Source organism: Mesoplodon mirus (assembly GCF_964341445.2).
Source record: "Mesoplodon mirus genome assembly, chromosome: 3".
Classification (NCBI taxonomy): Eukaryota; Metazoa; Chordata; class Mammalia; order Artiodactyla; family Ziphiidae; genus Mesoplodon; species Mesoplodon mirus.
In genome coordinates this window covers 10,388,727-10,407,593 of record NC_138978.1, presented here as the reverse complement: position 1 = coordinate 10,407,593, position 18,867 = coordinate 10,388,727, and the positions used below count along the sequence as shown (strand labels likewise).

The following is an 18,867-nucleotide window of genomic DNA, read 5'->3' as shown; positions in this document are numbered from 1 at the left end:
TGGGGAGGCAAAGCTGCTGGGGTATTCTGAAGCTCCTAGACCCCCGGCCTAATGGACCTCCGCCCCCCAGGACCCAGCGGGTGAGAGGGAGCTGGACATCCCACCCAGACCACTGCTTCTCTGGCTTCACCTCACACAAAGTAGGGTGCCAAGCTTCCCTGTTGGAGCAGGGAGCCCAAGAACCTGCCTTCCACACCCTCGACCGAGCAACTCTGGGGCCTCAGGGCTCCTTTTGACCTTCATCAGCGGTAAAGAGGAGCACCTGGCTCCCCCCCGGGGCCTTGGAGCCGCGGCGCGAGGAGGGCCCCCTCTGCTGGCGGCTGTCAGCATCGCAGCCTCGGGGGCGCTCGGGATCCCCCTCGCCGGCTCCCACCTCTCCGGCGCCCGCAGATCTTGGGTTTGGTGGGCAGTGACACCGCAGCCTGGTTCCTGGGCCGACCCGCTTCCAGGCCTGCTCGCTCCGAGGCGGGCTGACTCCAGCCCCCGCCAGAGTCTCCACCGCCGTCCCCGCGGGGCTCGGTCTAACCCTCCCTGGGAATTCGAGACAGTTCTCATTCCTCGTGCGGCTGCCACAGGCGGCCGCGGGATTCCGTTTCCTGATCCCCGTCCCCAGCACCGCTCTGCTCTTGTTTCTCACCGGACACAGGTGGCCTGCCAGTTCCAAGAGGATCTGCGAAGCTCCTGGAAGGAGTCCATTTCTGGAGCGGGCCTCCCCTCTCCCAGCAGTGACCAAGGGCCAGGCGCAGCCTGATGCTCAAAGAAATCACCAGAGATGCTGCTTAATGCGAACTCGAGACCCCAGGGCCGCCCCTTGACTCGTGGGTCTGGCTGAGGCTGGGGATGCTTATTTTCAGTCCCTGCCGTGATCTTCGTTCTCAGCATCTGCGGCATTAAACCTGGTGGGACATGCAGAACTTGTTGCCGGTGCAGGAGGTCCAGACCCCGCCTCCTCCGGGGATTCTGATCCAGCAGATGGATGTGAGGGTGCAGGCAGAGTCTCTTGTTTAACCATCAGCCAGGTGATCGCGGAGATGAGTATGTTAATTTACCTTAAGGAGACACAGTGGTAGCTGATTTATACCCATTAGGACACAGGAAGGCGAGTACAGTGATCGTACCCTCTTACAACAAACGAGGAACCAAGCTGAGTTCAGTGACCAGCCCAAGGCCACATGGCCGGTACAGAACAGAGCTGAGATTTAACCCAGGCCTGGGGACCTCTGAGCCTGTGCTTCTAAACCCATACTTCCTATGACCACACATTGGGGATGGAGCGAAAGTCCAACAGCTCATTGCTGTGTTCTCGGGGCTGGGGACTGACCTCTCTAGTGCCTTTGCACCTGCAGGTGGCTCGAAGTGCTGGGAGAACAATAGGGCAGCGGTGGAAGGAGCACCGAAGGGCTGGGGTGGGAGACTGGGAAAGAGTGAACATTGAACCTGAAAGGCCTGCGTCCAGTTCCTGACCCACATCTGCCAGCTGTGTGACCCTGGACAAATAGCTTAACGTGTCTGAGCCTCCGTTTCTTCATCTGTGAACTGGCTAGCGCGGTACCATGTGGTTGGGCTGCTGTGACAGGAGAGGGATAGTTCAGGGCATGTGTGGCATGTGGCAGTGCTCAGTAAACGGTGCCTGTGGGTGACAGCCCTGCGCTTGGATTCGGAGGCTGGCTCAGGTCCCAGCTGACATTGAACAGGTGTGACCTGGGTAAGTTGCCTGCTCTCAGAGCTCCACCTGGTAGAAGAGACAGTAGACCTGCCCAGTCTACCTCAAGGCTTATTAGAAGAATGAGATGGAATTATGTGTGTGAGGGTATCTGATGGAGCTGAAAAGTAGCCCATTAATGGACACTGTTATTTTAATTCCAGGCTACTTGCAATAACTAAGAAACCTTCATGAATCTTTCTAAAGCCTAATGTGGAGATCAGGTGAGGAGAACTGTCAGGGTCTGCAACAGGCCTCCTCCTCCAGGAAGTCCTCCCTAATGCCCCAGGTTGGTGAGGGATCCCACCTCTAGGCCGTCAAATCACCCAAGGCTGAGCTCTGTACCAGCCCCTTTCATTTCCCGAAACAGCCTCCTTTCTTCTCTACATTCCCGCCCCTCCCCCACTACCACTCCCTCCATAGCCAGGCCTGTGGGAAATTCATCTCTGCAGGCCCAGACCAGGGGTCAGCCAAGGTGGAAGAGCCTGATGTTTGGATTTCACCTCACTGGGAGGTTCCACAATGTTTGCTTTCTAGGTAAGTTTCCTCCAGAGAGTGGAAAGTCCTGTGTGAGGGTTACTTTGTGTCAACTTGAGCAACCATGGCAAGCCTGGATTAAACACTGTTTCTGGGTGTCTGTGAGGGTGTTTCCGGGTGAGATTAGCATTAAGTAGGTCACCCTCCGCAGTGTAAGTGGGTTTACGCAATCCATTGAGGGCCTGAACAGGACAAAAAGCAGAGGAAGGAGGACTTCACCCTTTTGTCCTGACCCTGCTTGAACTGGGATATCTCATCCCCTGCCCTTGGACTGGGATTCACACCATCAGCTTCCCCTGGTTCTCGGGCTTTTGGACTCAGAATAAATTACACCACCAGCTTTCCTGGGTCTCCTGATTGCAGATGGCAGATCATGGGACTTCTCAGCCTCCCTAACCTTGTGAGCCAATTCCTATAATTAATTAATATATCTATATCTATATATCTCCTGTTTCTCTAGAGAATTCTAATATGACATCTTATCACGTTTTTAGAGAAAGTGTTTAAGTGAAAAGGCAAAACTTTGTGCTCTTCCTCCTATCCCTCTGAAATATTTGGATATGGGCAAAGACCACTTGGGGACCTCCTACCGTCTACCCACCCCAAACCCAAGAAAATGCTTCTCTCTCACCTTCCATCATAATTCACCTGCCCTCATCCTATCCTCTCAAGGGCCTTTATCTAACTCTGCTAGGATGTGTGCTCAGAAGGACGGTTAGCTCTTCAAAAGAATTCATTTGTACTCACACCCACGAAGAGGGCAAAAATTAAATAGACAATGCCAAGTGCTGGGGAGAATGTGGAGAAATTGGAATCCTCGGATACTGCTGGTGGGAATGTAAAATAGTGCAGCCACTTTGGAAAATTTTGGCAGCTCCTCAAAATGTTAAATATAGATTTACCATGTGACCCACCAATGCCCTCCCAGCAATATACTAAAAAAAAAAGTATATCCACACAAAAACTTTTATAGGAACGTTCATGGCAGCATTCTTTTTAATATCCAAAAAGTGGAAAAAAACCAAAAATCCATCAACTGAAGAATGAATAAAATGTGGCATATCCGATACAATGGGATATTTGGCCGTAAAAAAGAATGAAGTCCCAATACATGCCACAACTTGGATGAACCTTGAAAACATTATGCAAAGTGAAAGAAGCTAGTCACAAAAGACCACATTTTGTATGGTTCTATTTATATGAAATATCCAGAATAGGTCAGTCTGCAGGGAGAGAAAGCAGATTTGTGGTTGCCAAGGGCTAAGGGTTTGGGCAGAAATAAGAAGTGGCTGCTAATGGGTTTGGGGTTTCTTTTGGGGCTGATTGAAAATGTTCTAAACTTGACTGCTGCGGTGATGGTTGCACAACTCTGTGAATATACTAAAGACCAATGATTTGTACACCTAAATGGGTAAATTGTACGGTATGTGAATTCCATCTCCAATGAAGCTGTTTAAAGCAAGGAATATGTTTGCAATCACAGGAGGCCTTTCTAGTCTCAGCCAAATGGCTTAACTCACGGGCTGGCGGGTGAGGGAGGGGATGTGAAGGCAGGGTAAGCTTGCTCACCAGGTGGGTATTTCCACAGGGGGCTTCCTGGGAACCTTAGGTTTCCCTCATCGCTGGAATGGAGCCTTCAAGGACCCCCAGCCCGCAGACACAGAAGTCACCAAAACACAAGACACGAAACACAGGAACCAAAATGATCACTCCCACGCCTGTTCCTCGCAATCGCGCTTCACACTTTTATTGTTAATTTTCTTTACATGTCCTCTTCCGCAATCCAAACCCACGCTCAGAGACCTTCACTGACCAGGAAACACAGCTTTTTTTAAAAAAAACCACCTCCCCCATTTTCATGATTAGAACATTCGTGACAGTTTTCCTGACAGTCTGAGTGCTGGAGGCTGACCAGCACGTTCACACGTGCAAAACGTGAGTGTTCCCCAGGCCTCACAACGTTTTCCAGAACTCGCCAGTGGCTGAAGGTGACTTTCCAAGTTTGGGGTTCGTGGACCTCCCTCGCTGCTGAAAGGAAAAACACCCTCAAGAACTGAGAGGCTGGGGTACGGTTCACGAGTGTCAACATTGAGGGGACAAAAATCGTCCTGTTAGGATAAGGAACAGCCACAGATTTTCATGCTTGTGAGGGTTAATTTTAGGAGTGGGCCAAAGGATTCCAGTTTGTGAGAATTTAAAACAAACCACGGTTTGTAGCTGGGTGGGAAATAGGAAAACTGTGACGTAGGGCAACCATCAGTGTTTTTCTGCCCACGTGAGGCTCTCGTGAGACCTTCCTCCTGGACCGTTATCAAATCGCACACTGCAGCCAGTCGACCGATTCATTAAATAACACAAGTTATAAAACTTTAAAAATGGGGCATTTACAGTCAGGGACATAAATACATGCTTTTTAAAAGTGTCTACGTACATATTTACAGAGTTGCAAGATCAACCATAGTAGCCCTGAAAAAAAGTCCTTTTTTTTTTTTTTTTGCATGACCACTCGTGAGTACTCTGAAGAGTTCCCTCCTTCCGCTTTGGGTTTGACGTATCACCATCCAAACTGGGGCTGAGAAGACAGCGCCAAAGTGGTCTCAGACATCCTTGTCTGAGAGTCTGCCCCAAAGGCACAAAACCCAAGACCCTCACTGAACTGGGTCCAAACTCCTAGCTCAGCTCACCCGTTCCCCGAGACATGGACTGTTCCATCAGAGATGGAGCCAGCTGCATCGTTCCCTGGCAGGCGATGGATGGCCTCCGGAAATCTCTTTTCTTCCCCCCTAGGCTTTTTTAATCCTCCAGCTTATTTTTCATTTCCCAATTTCTGTTTGTTTGTTTCCCTTTTCAGCCAATTTGAGAAGCTCAGACCCTAAAGGCGTTGATGGTCCCACCAAGGGAGGCAAAGAAGCACACACGGCAGAGCTCCCCACACCGCCCTCACAGCATCCTGTCTCCTGCCTCTCCCACGGGAGGAGCCGATCCATAAACGGAGGTGAGGACTTTCTCCTGGACGCACAGGGCCTGACTGATGAGAGCGACAAATCTGGAAACGACTCGAGAGCCAGCGGCTCAGATTGCTCAGGCAAAGAAGGAAGTCTTCCAAGTGCAAGGGCCAAGGGGGATGATCAGCAAGGCTCCGAAGTGTCTACACACTACGGATTCCCAGAGACACTGGGGGCCAGGGAAGGCAGGGGCGGGGCTGCCTGGAAGGGGAACTTGGCCTCTTCCTGAAGGCCTTCCCCGGACGGGGCTGGAGCTGACCCCTGGGCCAGACCCAAGTCCCCGCTGTGGCAAAAGACAACTGGAGAAGCAAAAAGCAGGATCAAGGAGCTCTTGGAAAATTGCATAGTAGGAGGGGACCCAACCCAACAGGAAGGCTGAGCTGCAGAACACGGGCCGGGGGCTGCGCCCAGGTGTCATCCACGGCGTGCAATCAGCTGCCTTCCTGCCTCCCTGGGGATCGGGACCCTCATTTGAAGACCACAGGCGCACGCACACGCGCACACACACACACACACGCACACACTCTCTCTCTCTTGCAGGCTCATGGATCTGGAATAGGTCGGTACTCCCTGGAGGCCAGAAGGCCAGTCCCTTTGGCTTCACTGATTCCAGGTCACTTCAGGTGCTGAGGAGAAAAAGAAAAGAAAAATAATAATGACGGCTACATATTCAGGGCCTACCCTGGGCTCTTCAACATGATCTGTCTACGTAATTTTTCTAGTTAAGCTATTTTTGGAAGCATACCACACGTATGGAAGAGTACGGCTTGAGGAACTGTTAGTGAACACACCTGTGTAACCAACACCCAGATGGAGAAAAAATTCAACCAATTGTCAGCCCCACCCAGGCCCCCTTCTAGGATACCCACCAACCCTCACCGCGCCCCCCTGCCAGGATAGCCATTCTGTCAACCTCTATCACCATAGATTGATTTTACCCGTTTTTGACTTAAATAAATGGAATCAATCAATACATATCTTTTGTGTCTGGCTTCTCCTGCATAATGCGTTTGTGAGATGCACCCATTTCGAGCACGTGATTGTAGTTCTTTTCGTTTCTCTGTTATAGGATTCTCGTGCAGGGTCAGGCCACTCTCATCTGCCTAGTCCCCTGCCCTTGCACAATTAGGTAGTTTCTAGTTTGGGGCCATCATGAGTAATGCCGCTAGAATGTTCTTATGTATGTCTAGAAGACGCATACAGTGCCCACGTGTATGTATTTATGCCGAGTGGAAACTCTAGGCAGTAGGGTGTGCATATATAACATATGAACACGTGGTGCACACGTGTGTGCATTTCTGCTGAGTGTATCCCTAGCACTGTAACTGTTGGGCCCTGGGGAATGCATAGGTGCAGCTTCAGTAGATACTGCCAGACAGTTTTCCAAAGTAATTTCACTATCACTTCATTTCATGCTAATACTCAAAATGACCCTTGTGGCAGGTGGCACAGATCCCCATTTCAAATGGAAGAGACAGAGGCCCAGAGAGGAGAAGGAACTTGTACAAGGTCAGGCTGATGACCAGCAGTAGAGGCGGGACTTGAACCCAGGTCAAGCCCCCTCCAGAGCCTTGTGTGCTCTCTGTTCCAAGGGAGCGGCTTAGCTCACAGGCTTCCTCCAAGGAAACCCCGGTCACAGTAACTGGCACACAGCCAGGCACATGAGTGACTGTTGAATGACATTTGCTGCCCTGGGTTGAATATGAGCCTGGAATGGCGCTGGGCCAAGTTCAGGGGCTCAGTTCTCTCACCCAGTGGACCTGGTCTTCATCACTATCACGGCCACCAACATCTGCTATGACTATTCCTATTACTACGACTATCCACTCTTATTATTACTGCAACTACTACGAACAGAATAATCCAGCGAGAAGAAGAAGAATAGCAGAGCTGATCTACGGAAGAGTTCTTCAATACTACATACCAGGCACTTTCCTAAGTGCTTCTCATGTACGGTAAGTCCCCTACATACAAACGAGTTCCGTTCCAAGAGCGAGTTCATAAGTCCAATTTGTTCCTAATCCGACAAAGTTAGCCTAGGTACCCAATGAACACAATCGGCTCTATAGTACTGGACTGTAATGGGTTGATAATACTTTTCACACAAATAATACATAAAAAGCAAACACACACAAAAAATAAAACATTTTTAATCTCACAGTACAGTACCTTGGAAAGTACAGTAGTACAGTATAACAGCTGGCACACAGGGGCTGGCATCGAGTGAACAGGCAAGAGTTACTGACTGGAGGAGGGAGAGGAGGTGGGAGATGGTAGAGCTGAGGGATCGTCAGCAACAGGGGTACTACTGCACTCTATACAGCCTGTACAGTCAAGTTCACAAAAGCACAGCCACCTTGTAGACGATGCACGCACGTGACAACGTACGCCAGACACGTGAACTAACACGTGATTGGACATGCGAACCCACATTCCCATCTTTGAAAGTTCGAAACTTGAAGGTTCACATGTAGGGGACTTACTGTACTTACCTACGCAATCTTGACAATATTCCCGTGAGAGAGGTACAGTCATCCCTCACTATCCACAGGGGGACTGGTTTCAGGACCCCCATGGATACCAAAATCCACAGATGCTCAAGTCCTTTATATAAAATGGTATAGTATGGTATTATTATTATTAACCCACTTTACAGACGGACGACCTGAAACACAGAGAAGTGAAGTAGCTGCCAGGATTACTGGAGCCGGGATTCAACTCTAGAAACTGTGCTCTTAACCACTACACTATGTCAGTTCCAACGCCCAAGACCTCTTTTTTTTTTTTTTTTTTTTGTGGTACGCGGGCCTCTCACTGTTGTGGCCTCTCCCGTTGCGGAGCACAGGCTCCAGACGCGCAGGCTCAGTGGCCATGGCTCATGGGCCCAGCCGCTCCGCAGCATGTGGGATTTTCCCGGACCGGGGCACGAACCCGCATCCCCTGCATCGGCAGGCGGACTCTCAACCACTGCGCCACCAGGGAAGCCCCCCCTGCAAGACCTCTTGATGGGGCTGGAAAGAGCTGCTTGCAGCGGAGCAGGGTGCCCTTGAGAGAGGGAGCCTCGTGCCCAGTGGAGGCCTGCACGTGCCCTGCCCATCTGAGCAGAAGCAGCAGCAGAGGAACGTAGAGACAGGGGCCAGCGTGGAGCGCTCTGCATTCCCCTGGTTTGGTGTGGCTAGTATATGTGAGTCCCCTGTGGGTCATGGGGTGAGATCCAATAAAGAAGCCATCTTGCCAGCCCCCCACCCGAGAGGCAGCCCTCCAGGAAGGAGACCCCAGCAGCAGGCGCTGTGGCTGGACCACTGGGACTGGAGCTGAGGGGAGGTTGGCAGAGGCTGAGCCAGAGGGGCGCTCTCCTATCTCGGAGACCCTCCACACACCCCACTCCTGGGACCCTGTGGGAGGGCCAGCACCGGGAAGTCTGCCCCATGGCCGGCCAGTCTTAGCCAAAGGAGCAGTGACAGCCAAGAGGAGGATCATGGCAGCGGCCAGACAAGTGAGAGGTGTCAGTCCCTGCCCTGGACCTCCCCTCCTAGACCCTAGGGCAGAAGTCCAGCTGGCCCCTTAGGATGGGAAAGAGACAGAGGCAAAATAGGATGTGCAATGGGAGTTTCAGGCTGCGCTAGGCAACGTGGCACTTTGTTATACCTAAAAGTGAACAGAGAGCTCTGGTCTTTGCCCGAGACGTCGTGAGAGCACAGAAAAGGGAGGCAGTGGAAGGCAGGTGCTGGAGAAAAGCCAAGCTCCTCTGTGTTGGTCCCTCCCTTGGGTCAGACTGTCCAGTAAGCTGGCCACAGAGCCTCTACCCCGGCAAGGGCAGCAGGATGAACGGCAGTCCTGGGTGCTTTGAGGATATCATCCTTTCCTCAGAACAAACCCCAGAGCATGTACAGTGGGCACAGACCACTTAAAATCCATCATCCATCTGGGCGTCAAAAAGCTGACCCCAGGGCTGTCACTTGCCCCTCTGTGTCTCAGTTTCCTTCTCTGCCTACACATCCCTTCCGGTGCTAAAATCCTTTGTCGTGGCATCTCAAAACATCAGTTTGGAACTGTGTTAAACAGTGCTGTGGACTGAATTGTGTTCCCCACCACAATTGTACTCTAACCCCCAAAATGATAGTGTTTGGAGATGGGGCCTTTGGGAAGTGATTGGGCTTAAATGAGGTCATATGGGTGGGGCCCTCATGATGGGATTAGTGCCCTTATAAGAAAAGACACCAGAGCCTCCTCCCTTTGCCATGTGAGGACACAGCTAGAAGGCAGCATCTGCAAGCCAGAAAGAGAGCTCTCACCAGAACCCCACAATGCTGGCACCCCGATCTTGGCCTTCCAGCCTCCAGAACCATAAGAAGTAAATGTCTGTTGCTTAAACCTCCCAGTCTGTGGTATTTTACTATGGCAGCCCAAGCAGACTAAGACAAATAGTATAAGGTGTTTATAAAAAAAAGGGGGAAAAGTCATTTTTTGAAATAATAAGTAGCACATACTTATTATACATACAAATTTAAAAATTAGGGGAAAGGTTAAATAAGATTTTAAGGGGCAATTTTCAGTCACTTTGAAAGTAAACTGTTGAGTTCTGAACATTCACTGTTGGTGAGTGAACAGAAGCTGTGAGCTGCAGATGCAAATGAAATTGGGCCTCTATTCATCTGAGCACCCAGCTTGGGAAGCTGCACACATTTGAAAACTAAGGTAAAAGAATTCATTTAGGGTTGAGCATGGGCCCCAGGGGAGGGCCTGAATCTGCAAGGCATGCTTACGGCTGAGACTGTAGTGGCCGACAAAAACACCCCGGTCTGGGCAGGAATCAGTCCAGCTGCACCCGCCTCTCCCTCAGGCTGCAAAGAACACCTGCTCTGAGTTGGAAGCCACACCCTGCCAGCCCATCAGCATGAAAGTCCACGCAGCTGCCAAAAGGATGATCCCAGGACACGCACGGGACCCAGAGTGGGGAACTGCACATCCTGGCTCTGCCTGCCACTCTCCAGAAGACTCTAGCCAAGCCTCCTCTCCGGGGCCCAGTTCTTCCAGCTGTAAAATGGGAGGGGGGATGGTCTCCTGAGCCGTCCAGTCCTGTGCACTGCAGCATCCATGGCAACGTTGCTCCACTGCACTCCGGACTTGGGCTTACCTCCCCTCTCAGGAGCTGGTGCCCAGGAGGTGGGCTCAGTGCCAGCTGCACAGCACAAACTCTCTAGGGAAAGTGGGTTTTATTTCCAACTTCCCTCCTGAATGAACCCCCAGAGAAATAAGGCCAATCCCAGAAACTCTACCTGCTGTGGGAGAGAGGAGTGAGCAAGCCATCAAGGAGAGGAGAGGCGGGAGGGAGGAAGGCACAGCACAAAAGACCCCAGAGCTTCGGAATTCAGCCCATCTTGCCTTAAACAGCTGCGTTCTCATTCCAAGTGACCTTGGCCGTGTTAAGTGGGCATCCATCCCCGAATCTGAGTGTGTCCCAGAGCCACAGGGTCACCTGCTAGTGCAGATTCTCAGGCCCTGCTCACCAGCATGCTCGTTTAATGAATTGGAGTGGGATCCTGGGGTCTGTATTTTTAACCGGTGCCCCAATCATGCTTGAGATGCTGGTCTCGGGGTCACAATGAAAAAAGACATGCCATGTCACCAGCAGGGAAACCCAAGCCTGCTCAAGGTCACTGGCAAAGCCCGGCCCCCCAGGAGGAAAAGTCCAGCATCCATGAATGAATTCAGGTTTCACCATCAGAGAATCTGGAAGGAGACTTCTAGTTCAACATAAATCTAAGTTTTTATACTTTATGAATTAGTATGACTTCCACTTTCAAATACACTGTGGGAAAAGGGACTCCATAACCTTTTCTGGTCTTAAAGCCACTGAAGGTCTCAATTTAGTGCTGAGTATTATTATCATTATTATTATTACAATAACGATCGCTAATACTTAGACTTACCTGGTGCTTATCTGTGCCAAGCACTGTTCTAAGTGCTTTCATACATTTGACCCTTGTAATTCTCAGAATCCTATGAAGCAGATACTACTGTCATCCCCATTTTATAGATGGGAAAACTGAGTCTCAGAGAGACAGAGTAACTTGCTGAGGTCCCCCAGCCCATAAGAGGCAGAGGTGGGATTTGAACCAGATGGTCCAGGGTCTACACTCTCAGCCACTATATACCCTCCCTGCAGAAAGGCCCCCTGCCCCACCTAGCACACCCCCTTCTCTCCTGCCCAGCCCACCCCCAAATCCAAGCCCTGCCCCTCGGCCCCCAGAGCCCCCGGAGGCTGCTCCACCCTCCGCGTACCTGTCAAGGAGCAGGCGAAGCATCTACTCTTTGAAGAGGGATCCCTGGAACTGGGCTGCAGCTGTGGCCTTGACATTCCTACACTGCCTGGTGATGTACGGGGCAGCTGGCGGAGGACATCGAGATGCCAGGCGGAGACTGTAGCTGTGCGGAGAGAGGAATAACACACAGCATCACCAGGAGCCCAGCTCGGTGGGTGCCCAGACAGCACCTGGGAGGCCTCGTGCTGGCACCGCCTCTCCAGGCACCTTGAAGACAATGGGACTCGAGCTTTAACAACGGGAATGAGTGCCACCATGCTCCGCCCACCCCTTTCCCTCCCCTCGGAGGCGACGGGCCGGCAGAAGCGTCCACAAGCGGGGTTCTGAGACACGGCACTGGGCAGGCCCGCCCTCAGGACCCCCACTGGATGGGCAGGCGAGCCAGGAATGGACACTGCTGTGCAGAGGGCAGCTTCACCGTTTCCCCGCCTGCCTCCCCGGGCACTGTGCTCCCCGTAAAAGCATCTGGGGAGGTTCTGGTACCAAGTTACCACCATCGCCTACAGAAGGAAGAGGAAGTAGGTCCAGGTCCCCTCCAGGCTGGAACTCTGCACCTGGCACCTGTTCCGGCCTCACTGTGCAGAGAACTTTTGTGTCAGGGATCTCAGAGGGGGTATAAACCTGGGTCCCTTGACCTGGTATGGTCCTGTTTGCTACTACAGCCCATTAAACTGGATTTCTTTTTCAGGAAAGCATTAAATTTTTTTTAAAGATAGACAACCCAGACCATTATTCCTCCCCTTCCTGCATCCAGCTAAGGCGTACTCACCTTCCAGATCCTAGCTGGAATATCACCTCCTCCAGGAAGACTTCCTTCTCTAACTCCTGGATGAGGTGACCCTCCTGTGGGCTCCCACGGCCCCCCACGCTTGCCCATCACAGCCCTTGTTATATTGAATCACAATCACAGAATTGTGCATCTGCCTCCCTCAGGAGCTGTGAAATCTCAAGGTCAGGGCCCTTGTCTTGTTCGCTGCTGCATCCCCGGCTTAGCATCACAAACATAAATATTTGTTGAATAAGAACAACACATGGGGTGCCCAGAACTGTGCTAAATATTTTACGTATATCAACTATCTTCCTCTTCCTACAAGATGGTTCTCTGCTAGCCCTAATTTACAGATGGGGAAACAGAGGCACAGAGTGGTCAAGTAACTTGTCCTGGGTCCCAAGTCTGTCTCTCTAGGTAGAAGAATGGAAGTGAGTGGGCGGGAAAGCAGGAAGGGCGACCCCTCTGGGAACCTCGCCTGCTCCAGGGAGGGAGAAAGAGCTGGGAACAGGGTCCGTCTCAAAGCTGAAACATCAGGGTTTCAATTAGTGGTTCTCAACCAGGGCATGGATTTGGCAATATCTGGAGACATTTGGGGTTGTCACATCTGAGGGGAAGGATGCTGCTACCCGGCATCTGGTGGACAGGGCCAGGGATGCTAGTAAACATCTTAAAATGCACAGGACACCCCCATGACGATTGATCCGCCCAGATGTGAACAGTGCTACAGCTGACAAGGTAGCTCTCCCACATACCTACAAGAATAGATGAATGTATACACAGAAAAACAAAGAAGGTGCCAGAGGGAAGATTTCTGTTCTCTCCACAGATGAGATCCCCTCTGGGGTCCTGGCTCTCAGCCATGGCTCAGGACTGCCCCTGCTTGAATTCCTCCCCGACACTGTGCAATCAGTCCTGAGCGAGATTCAAGACAGAAAACTGAGACCTAAGGCTCGGCGGCAAGCTTGTGCCCCGGATGGACCAGAAGACCCATGAGGCGGCCTGCGGGGGGGCACCTCAGGGTGAGCACGACGACGACCCCTCGGCCAGCCCAGCCAACGCTGGGAGGGGACAGTCAGCTGCCAGGCTGCCTGGAAACACGGACGACCTGCACACCTTGTCCGGCTGAGGAATAAGGGACAGTCCTGGCACGTGGCAGGTCCCCCTACACTGTCCCCTCTCTGGGGCAACATCTCCAGCAGGATGTAGCAGCTTTGGGGACGAACGGGCTGGCATCCTCAATTTCCATTTCATTCCTCTCACCATCATCACACATCTATTAAACATTCAAAAACCTAATCAATCAAACAAAGACAACACCGTGGACCTCCCAGCCCTCTCCAGCTGCCAGGCATCTCTGCTCCCGTCTGCTCCGCTCCACCCTCCGGCTCCTGTGGCCGCACAGCCATCTCTACTCGGGAGCAGGCTTTCTCCCCAGTCTTCGTCGTCCCCCTGGGTAGAGCGCTAATGGTCAGGGGCAAGGCCCCCGAAGACAGGTGCCTCTCGCCAACCCTCACACACTGCCTGGCCCCATGGGGGACAACACAACAGCTGCTGTGATTCCCAAGTGCTCCGTCTGCTGTTATCTCCGGAGTCTACCAGCAGTCCAGGAGGTAGGAGGAACAAGTGCTTTTATACCCATTTCACAGATGAGGAAACTGGGGCTCGGACAGATGGAGACTCTCCCGGGGGAGCAGAACCCAGGTCTTTCAGCTCTATGGGCCACAGTTTTGGAGGAGACCCCAAGTCACCACCTGGGTGTTTCCTTTAGGGACTGGGGTGGTGATGCCCAGCAGGACAGTCTCCTTCCTGATTGTGAAAGCCTTTCTCTGGTCGGAGGACTTTGAGAGCCCAGCAGCTGTCTGAGGCTGAGAGGTGAGGTGCTAAGCAACCAGATATTCTCCGATCCTCAGCACAGTTACGCTTAACCCACGAGCACCTTGTGATTCTTGGTTCCCACTCACTGGCTGTGTGACCTTGGCAAGCCATGGACCCTCTCTGAGCTACAGTGTCACCACCCACAAAACGGGAAGAGCAATTTTATTTCATAGGGTTATTATGACGAGCAAGGCCAACATCAGCTCGCGTGGTGTTTTGATTGTGGCCGCTGTGGGGACGGGCAGCAGTCATAACCCCCGAGGGGGCAGCACATCCGTCGGAGACCTGAGCGCGAGTTCCCATCCTCACACTCACTGGCTGTGTGACCCCGGGAAGGTCCTTCCTGCCCCCCGGCCTCCAAACCCCAGCCTCCTCATCTGTAAAATGGAGACAATCCCTGCAGCCTGCTGATGCCGAGTGGGGCTAGGAAGAGCCCCGGGGGACCAGGATACGAGGGCCCTTGGCCTTCTGAGAAGAGTTCAGCACAAGGGGCCTATTTCTGGAGGTGTGAGGGCAGAGGCCATCAGCGCAGGGGACCCACCGGGGCCCTGCCGGCTCCATCCACCTTCCTCCCTCTCTTCTGCCTCCAGGTCTGGTCTCCTGCAAGGCCCCCTCCCCACCCCACCCCCGCTGGCTCCCCTCCCATCTGTTCCCCTTCCCTAAGGTACAGCCGGGTGTGACATGTCCCTGCTGAAACTCAACCCCAGGCTCCTGGTGGGGACCGAGCTCTTCCACACACAGCCCGGCCCCGCCGACCTCCCAGCCCTCTCGCTCCTTCAGCTCCTGTCTCCCCAGCTCCACAGGGCTTCCTTCGGCACATGCACGTGGAGCCCTCCTCCCCGTGACCTCACTAGAGGCCACAGCTACTCACTAGAGTCCGCTGGGGAGGCCCGGGCTGCTGCCGGACCTGTGACGTCAGAACCTCTGGGGTGGCGTCGGGCATCAGCATCTTTAAGCTCCTCAGCGGTTCCAACGTGGGACCAGGGCTGGGGACCACGGCTCTGCAGATGCTCCCGGGCCCCGCCCCACTGACCTCAGCACACACACCCGCCCCCTCCACGGGCGGTTCCACGTCATCTACGTGATTGCACGGTGCATGGGAGGCCAGGGAACCGACCTGGGTCTGCTCGTCACAGCAGCCTGAACACCTAATTTTTTTTTTTTTTTTTTTTTTTTTTTTGCGGTACACGGGCCTCTCACTGTTGTGGCCTCTTCCGCTGCAGAGCACAGGCTCCGGACGCGCAGGCTCAGCGGCCATGGCTCACGGGCCCAGCCGCTCTGCAGCATGTGGGATCTTCCCGAACCGGGACACGAACCCGTGTCCCCTGCATCGGTAGGCGGACTCTCAACCACTGCGCCACCAGGGCAGCCCTGAACACCTAATTTTGAAGGCGTGGACGGCAAACCCCCAAAACGTAATGAATGAAGAGATGAGTGATCCTAGATTCCAGATATCCCCACTGCACAGGCTTCTCAGTCACGGAAATCTGCGCCCATTCAGTGCAGGGGCCAGAACTCGGGCTGAGTGGGCCCCCTCGAGCATCCTTCCTTACAGCCCGGTAAAATGGATAACACTCATGATCCTGAATCCAAGGCATCGAGAAAGGGCTGGACAGTCACTTCTTCACTGTCAGAAGCCCTCCATAGTCTGAAGGCACTGAAAGGCAGGGTTGTTCCATTCCTGACCCTTGAGGGTGTCATTTATGTTTCCTCCGGTCCATTCCTGCAGACCCTGCCCTGAAGTCTCCCCACCATAGTCACGCCACCCCCTCCTCCAAGTTCTTGCTCAAGGGCCTCCTTCTCAGCAAGCCTCCCTCCCAGCTGCCCTATTTGAAATTGCAAACACCCTGCCCTGAAACTCCAGCCTCTAGTCCATTTTTCTGTCTTTCTTATATTTACTGCACCAACACACTCCGTGTCTACCTGGCTGTTTGTTTTCTGGCTCCACTGGAGGTGTTTTGTCCCTGACGTCCCCCGCACCTAGACCCGTGGCTGGCACACAGTAGGGAGCCTTTCATTATTTGCTGGATGGATGGCGTGTCCACTACCTGCCAGGTGCTTTGCCAAGGAAGCTTTGGTGAATGACACTCACAGCGGTCGTTACCTTTCACAGTCTGCGTGTGACTCAGTGATGCCTAGAGGGAAAAACTCTCATTTTCAGATGCCAGTGCGAGGCTGAGACTGGGGCCTCTGGGCTCCCAGGCCAGCCACATTCTCGCTCAGCCCCCAATGGCTTCTGGTAAAGGAGGCACCTGATACACTGAACTACACACGACAAACAAAACTGAAGAAGCAGGAGGGAAGGCCAGGGTCGGGGAGAAGATGGGGAAAGGTGATGTGGGGAAGGTCCCAGCGTGGGGCCCGAGCAGAGAGAGTGATGCAAGGACCTGGCGAGGATCTAACAGGGTTGGTTTGTCTGCGAGGGGTGTCTGCACGAGCTAATGAGTCACAGGGGAAGGAGGTCAGCACCTCAACTGGAGCTCGCCCTCACTGGGCTCTGGGGAGCTGGGGACAAGGTGATGTCATGGATCAGGGCCCACACGTGGCCTCTCATCTTGGGGTCGTCCCGGGGGCAGGGGATGCTGGGGCCAGGGAGATGAAGTAGTGACAACAAAAACTAAGGAGTGCCTAATAAAAATGAGCAAAGGCTGCCGATCACTGAATAGATCATTTAATGCCACGAAAAGGCAATTCACAGAGAAATCCAAAGCTGAGGAATATGCAAAGATGCCTGGCCGCCCTACGACTGTCCAAGAAGAGCAGTTAACACAAGAGGCCGCTTTCACAGGGCAGACGGGGGACAGGTGCCGTATGGGTGTTACCCGCAGGTGAGGGAACGTGAGCGGGATGAAGACACCCCCGGTTCCCTGACACTTGGGCAGGCCGCGCCCACCTGCCCCCATCTCCTGAGAGCATCTTCTCACTTGCCTGGAATGTCAGGGACGTAAGAGAGGGCAGAGGGGAGGGTCTCATCCTCCTGGGCAGCAAGGTGACATGACCCGGTGCGGCCGCTGTGTTGGGCACAGATTGCAGGATAGCAAAGAACGGAAATGGGGAGACCAGTTCGTCAAGCAAGAGGTGATGGAGGCGGAGGATGTAGAGAAGTGAGAAGTGGAATCAGGACACGTTTTGGAACTGGGGGTCAGGGTTGGGGCAGGGCTAGGCAGTCTAGATGGAGTCCAGGGTGGGATAGTTTGTTTGACCGAGGAGGGGAAGATGGCAGGAGAAGACTTCGTGGGGAGAACCGTTTTGAAAAGAGTACGTTTGAAATGTTCATTACACACCCAAGGGAGAAATCAAGAGGGCGGGTTAAATGAAACTGATGAATCTGGGACAGGTAGGCATTTAGGGGGGCTGGACAGGCTCACCCAAGGGAGGGGAGACAGGGGCAGGTCCAGGGACTGAGGATGGGATGCAGAGGGGCAGGGGGTGACGTGAGAGTGGTGTCCACGGTGACACATATTTCAAGGAAGAGGGAGAACTGACAGTGTCTGACGCTGCCGACGCGTTCAGGAAGACAGAGAGAACCAGCCACGGTATTTAGCTGCCTAGAGGCTGCTGGTAACCTTAGTAACAGCAGCTTCCAGGACATGGTGGAGACAAATGCCTGAGAGAAGTGAGTTCAAGAGAGATGGGGAGGAGAGGAACTGCAGCAGGGGCTCAGAGAACCCCACCCGAGGAGTTTTTAGGTCAAGGGGAGGGGCTGCCAGCTCCGGGATACACTCTCCAGGGCGCGCGCTCCGGGGCTTCGGGGTCCCTCCCCACCGTGCTCCCTGCCAGGCTGCCTGGGCGTTCTGAGCCGAGACCCTGCCTGCCTCCCCGCTTTCCACCTCTTCCCCTGCATGAGTCAGGAGGGGCCTCGGGGGATGCAACCCCCAGAGCTGGTTAGGCCACACGGCCGCCGCGGCGTCTTACATAACTCTCCACAAATTCTGAGAGCAAGTCGTTTGAAGTTGGTGCCTAATGGTCAGCACTTTTGCAGGAGGCAAGAGAGAGGCAAAGGGTGTGCGAGCCGACGTCAGTTTCATTTAACAAGCTGAGATGGTCCTGATGCTCCCTGGAGGTGGGTGAAGCCCCAGGTGGGAGCTCGCGGGAGCCACCTCCTGCTTCCTGGCACCTGCCACTGCCAGGAACGCTCCGCATCCAAGCAGTCTCCACCTTCTGCTCCGGGGAGGCCCCTTGCACTCAAATGGGACTCCCAGGCTGGGAGTCGGGGGTGGGAGTAGTGACACAGCCCTGGGATGCAGGAGCCCGAACTTCAGCCCTTGAACCACCGATAACCTGCTGTGTGGCCTCTGGAAAATGCCACCACCTCTCTGAGCCAGGGTAGTCTTGCTTGCAAAATGAGGATGTCAAACGAGGGAAAAAAGGTAATAGCATCATTTACATACGTGCCTGCTATACACCAGGAGTTACCGCAGGGGCTTCACTCCCGGAAGCGGGACAGTGATGACCTGCATCTCACAGAGGAGGAGACGGAGGCCCAGAGAGGCGAGGAGGCCCATGTCCACACTCTATCGGCCAACAGGATGCGGCCAAGATCTGAATCCAAGACCACTGGACACCAAAGCCTGGGCCCCCTCCCAGACACAGTCCCTGTAGTGATGGGGATCAAAAAGCTCTTTTCAATATTCCAGAAAGCCTAATGGG

The 18,867-nt window shown here is 53.4% G+C and overlaps 1 protein-coding gene across 2 annotated transcripts in view; it reads right to left on the bottom strand.

The window, feature by feature from the left end:
* Positions 1 to 3,968: 3,968 nt before the first annotated feature.
* The window catches only part of PRDM2 (PR/SET domain 2), a 120,644-nt gene continuing 105,745 nt past the window's right edge, over positions 3,969 to 18,867 (bottom strand). For both annotated transcript variants that reach the window (XM_082616355.1, XM_082616354.1), the window contains 2 exons: positions 11,530 to 11,673; positions 3,969 to 5,870 (listed from right to left, as the gene is read on the bottom strand). In XM_082616355.1, coding sequence (XP_082472481.1) covers positions 11,553 to 11,673 — 121 coding nt within the window. In that variant the 3' untranslated portion in view covers positions 3,969 to 5,870; positions 11,530 to 11,552. The remainder of the gene's footprint in view (positions 5,871 to 11,529; positions 11,674 to 18,867) is intronic.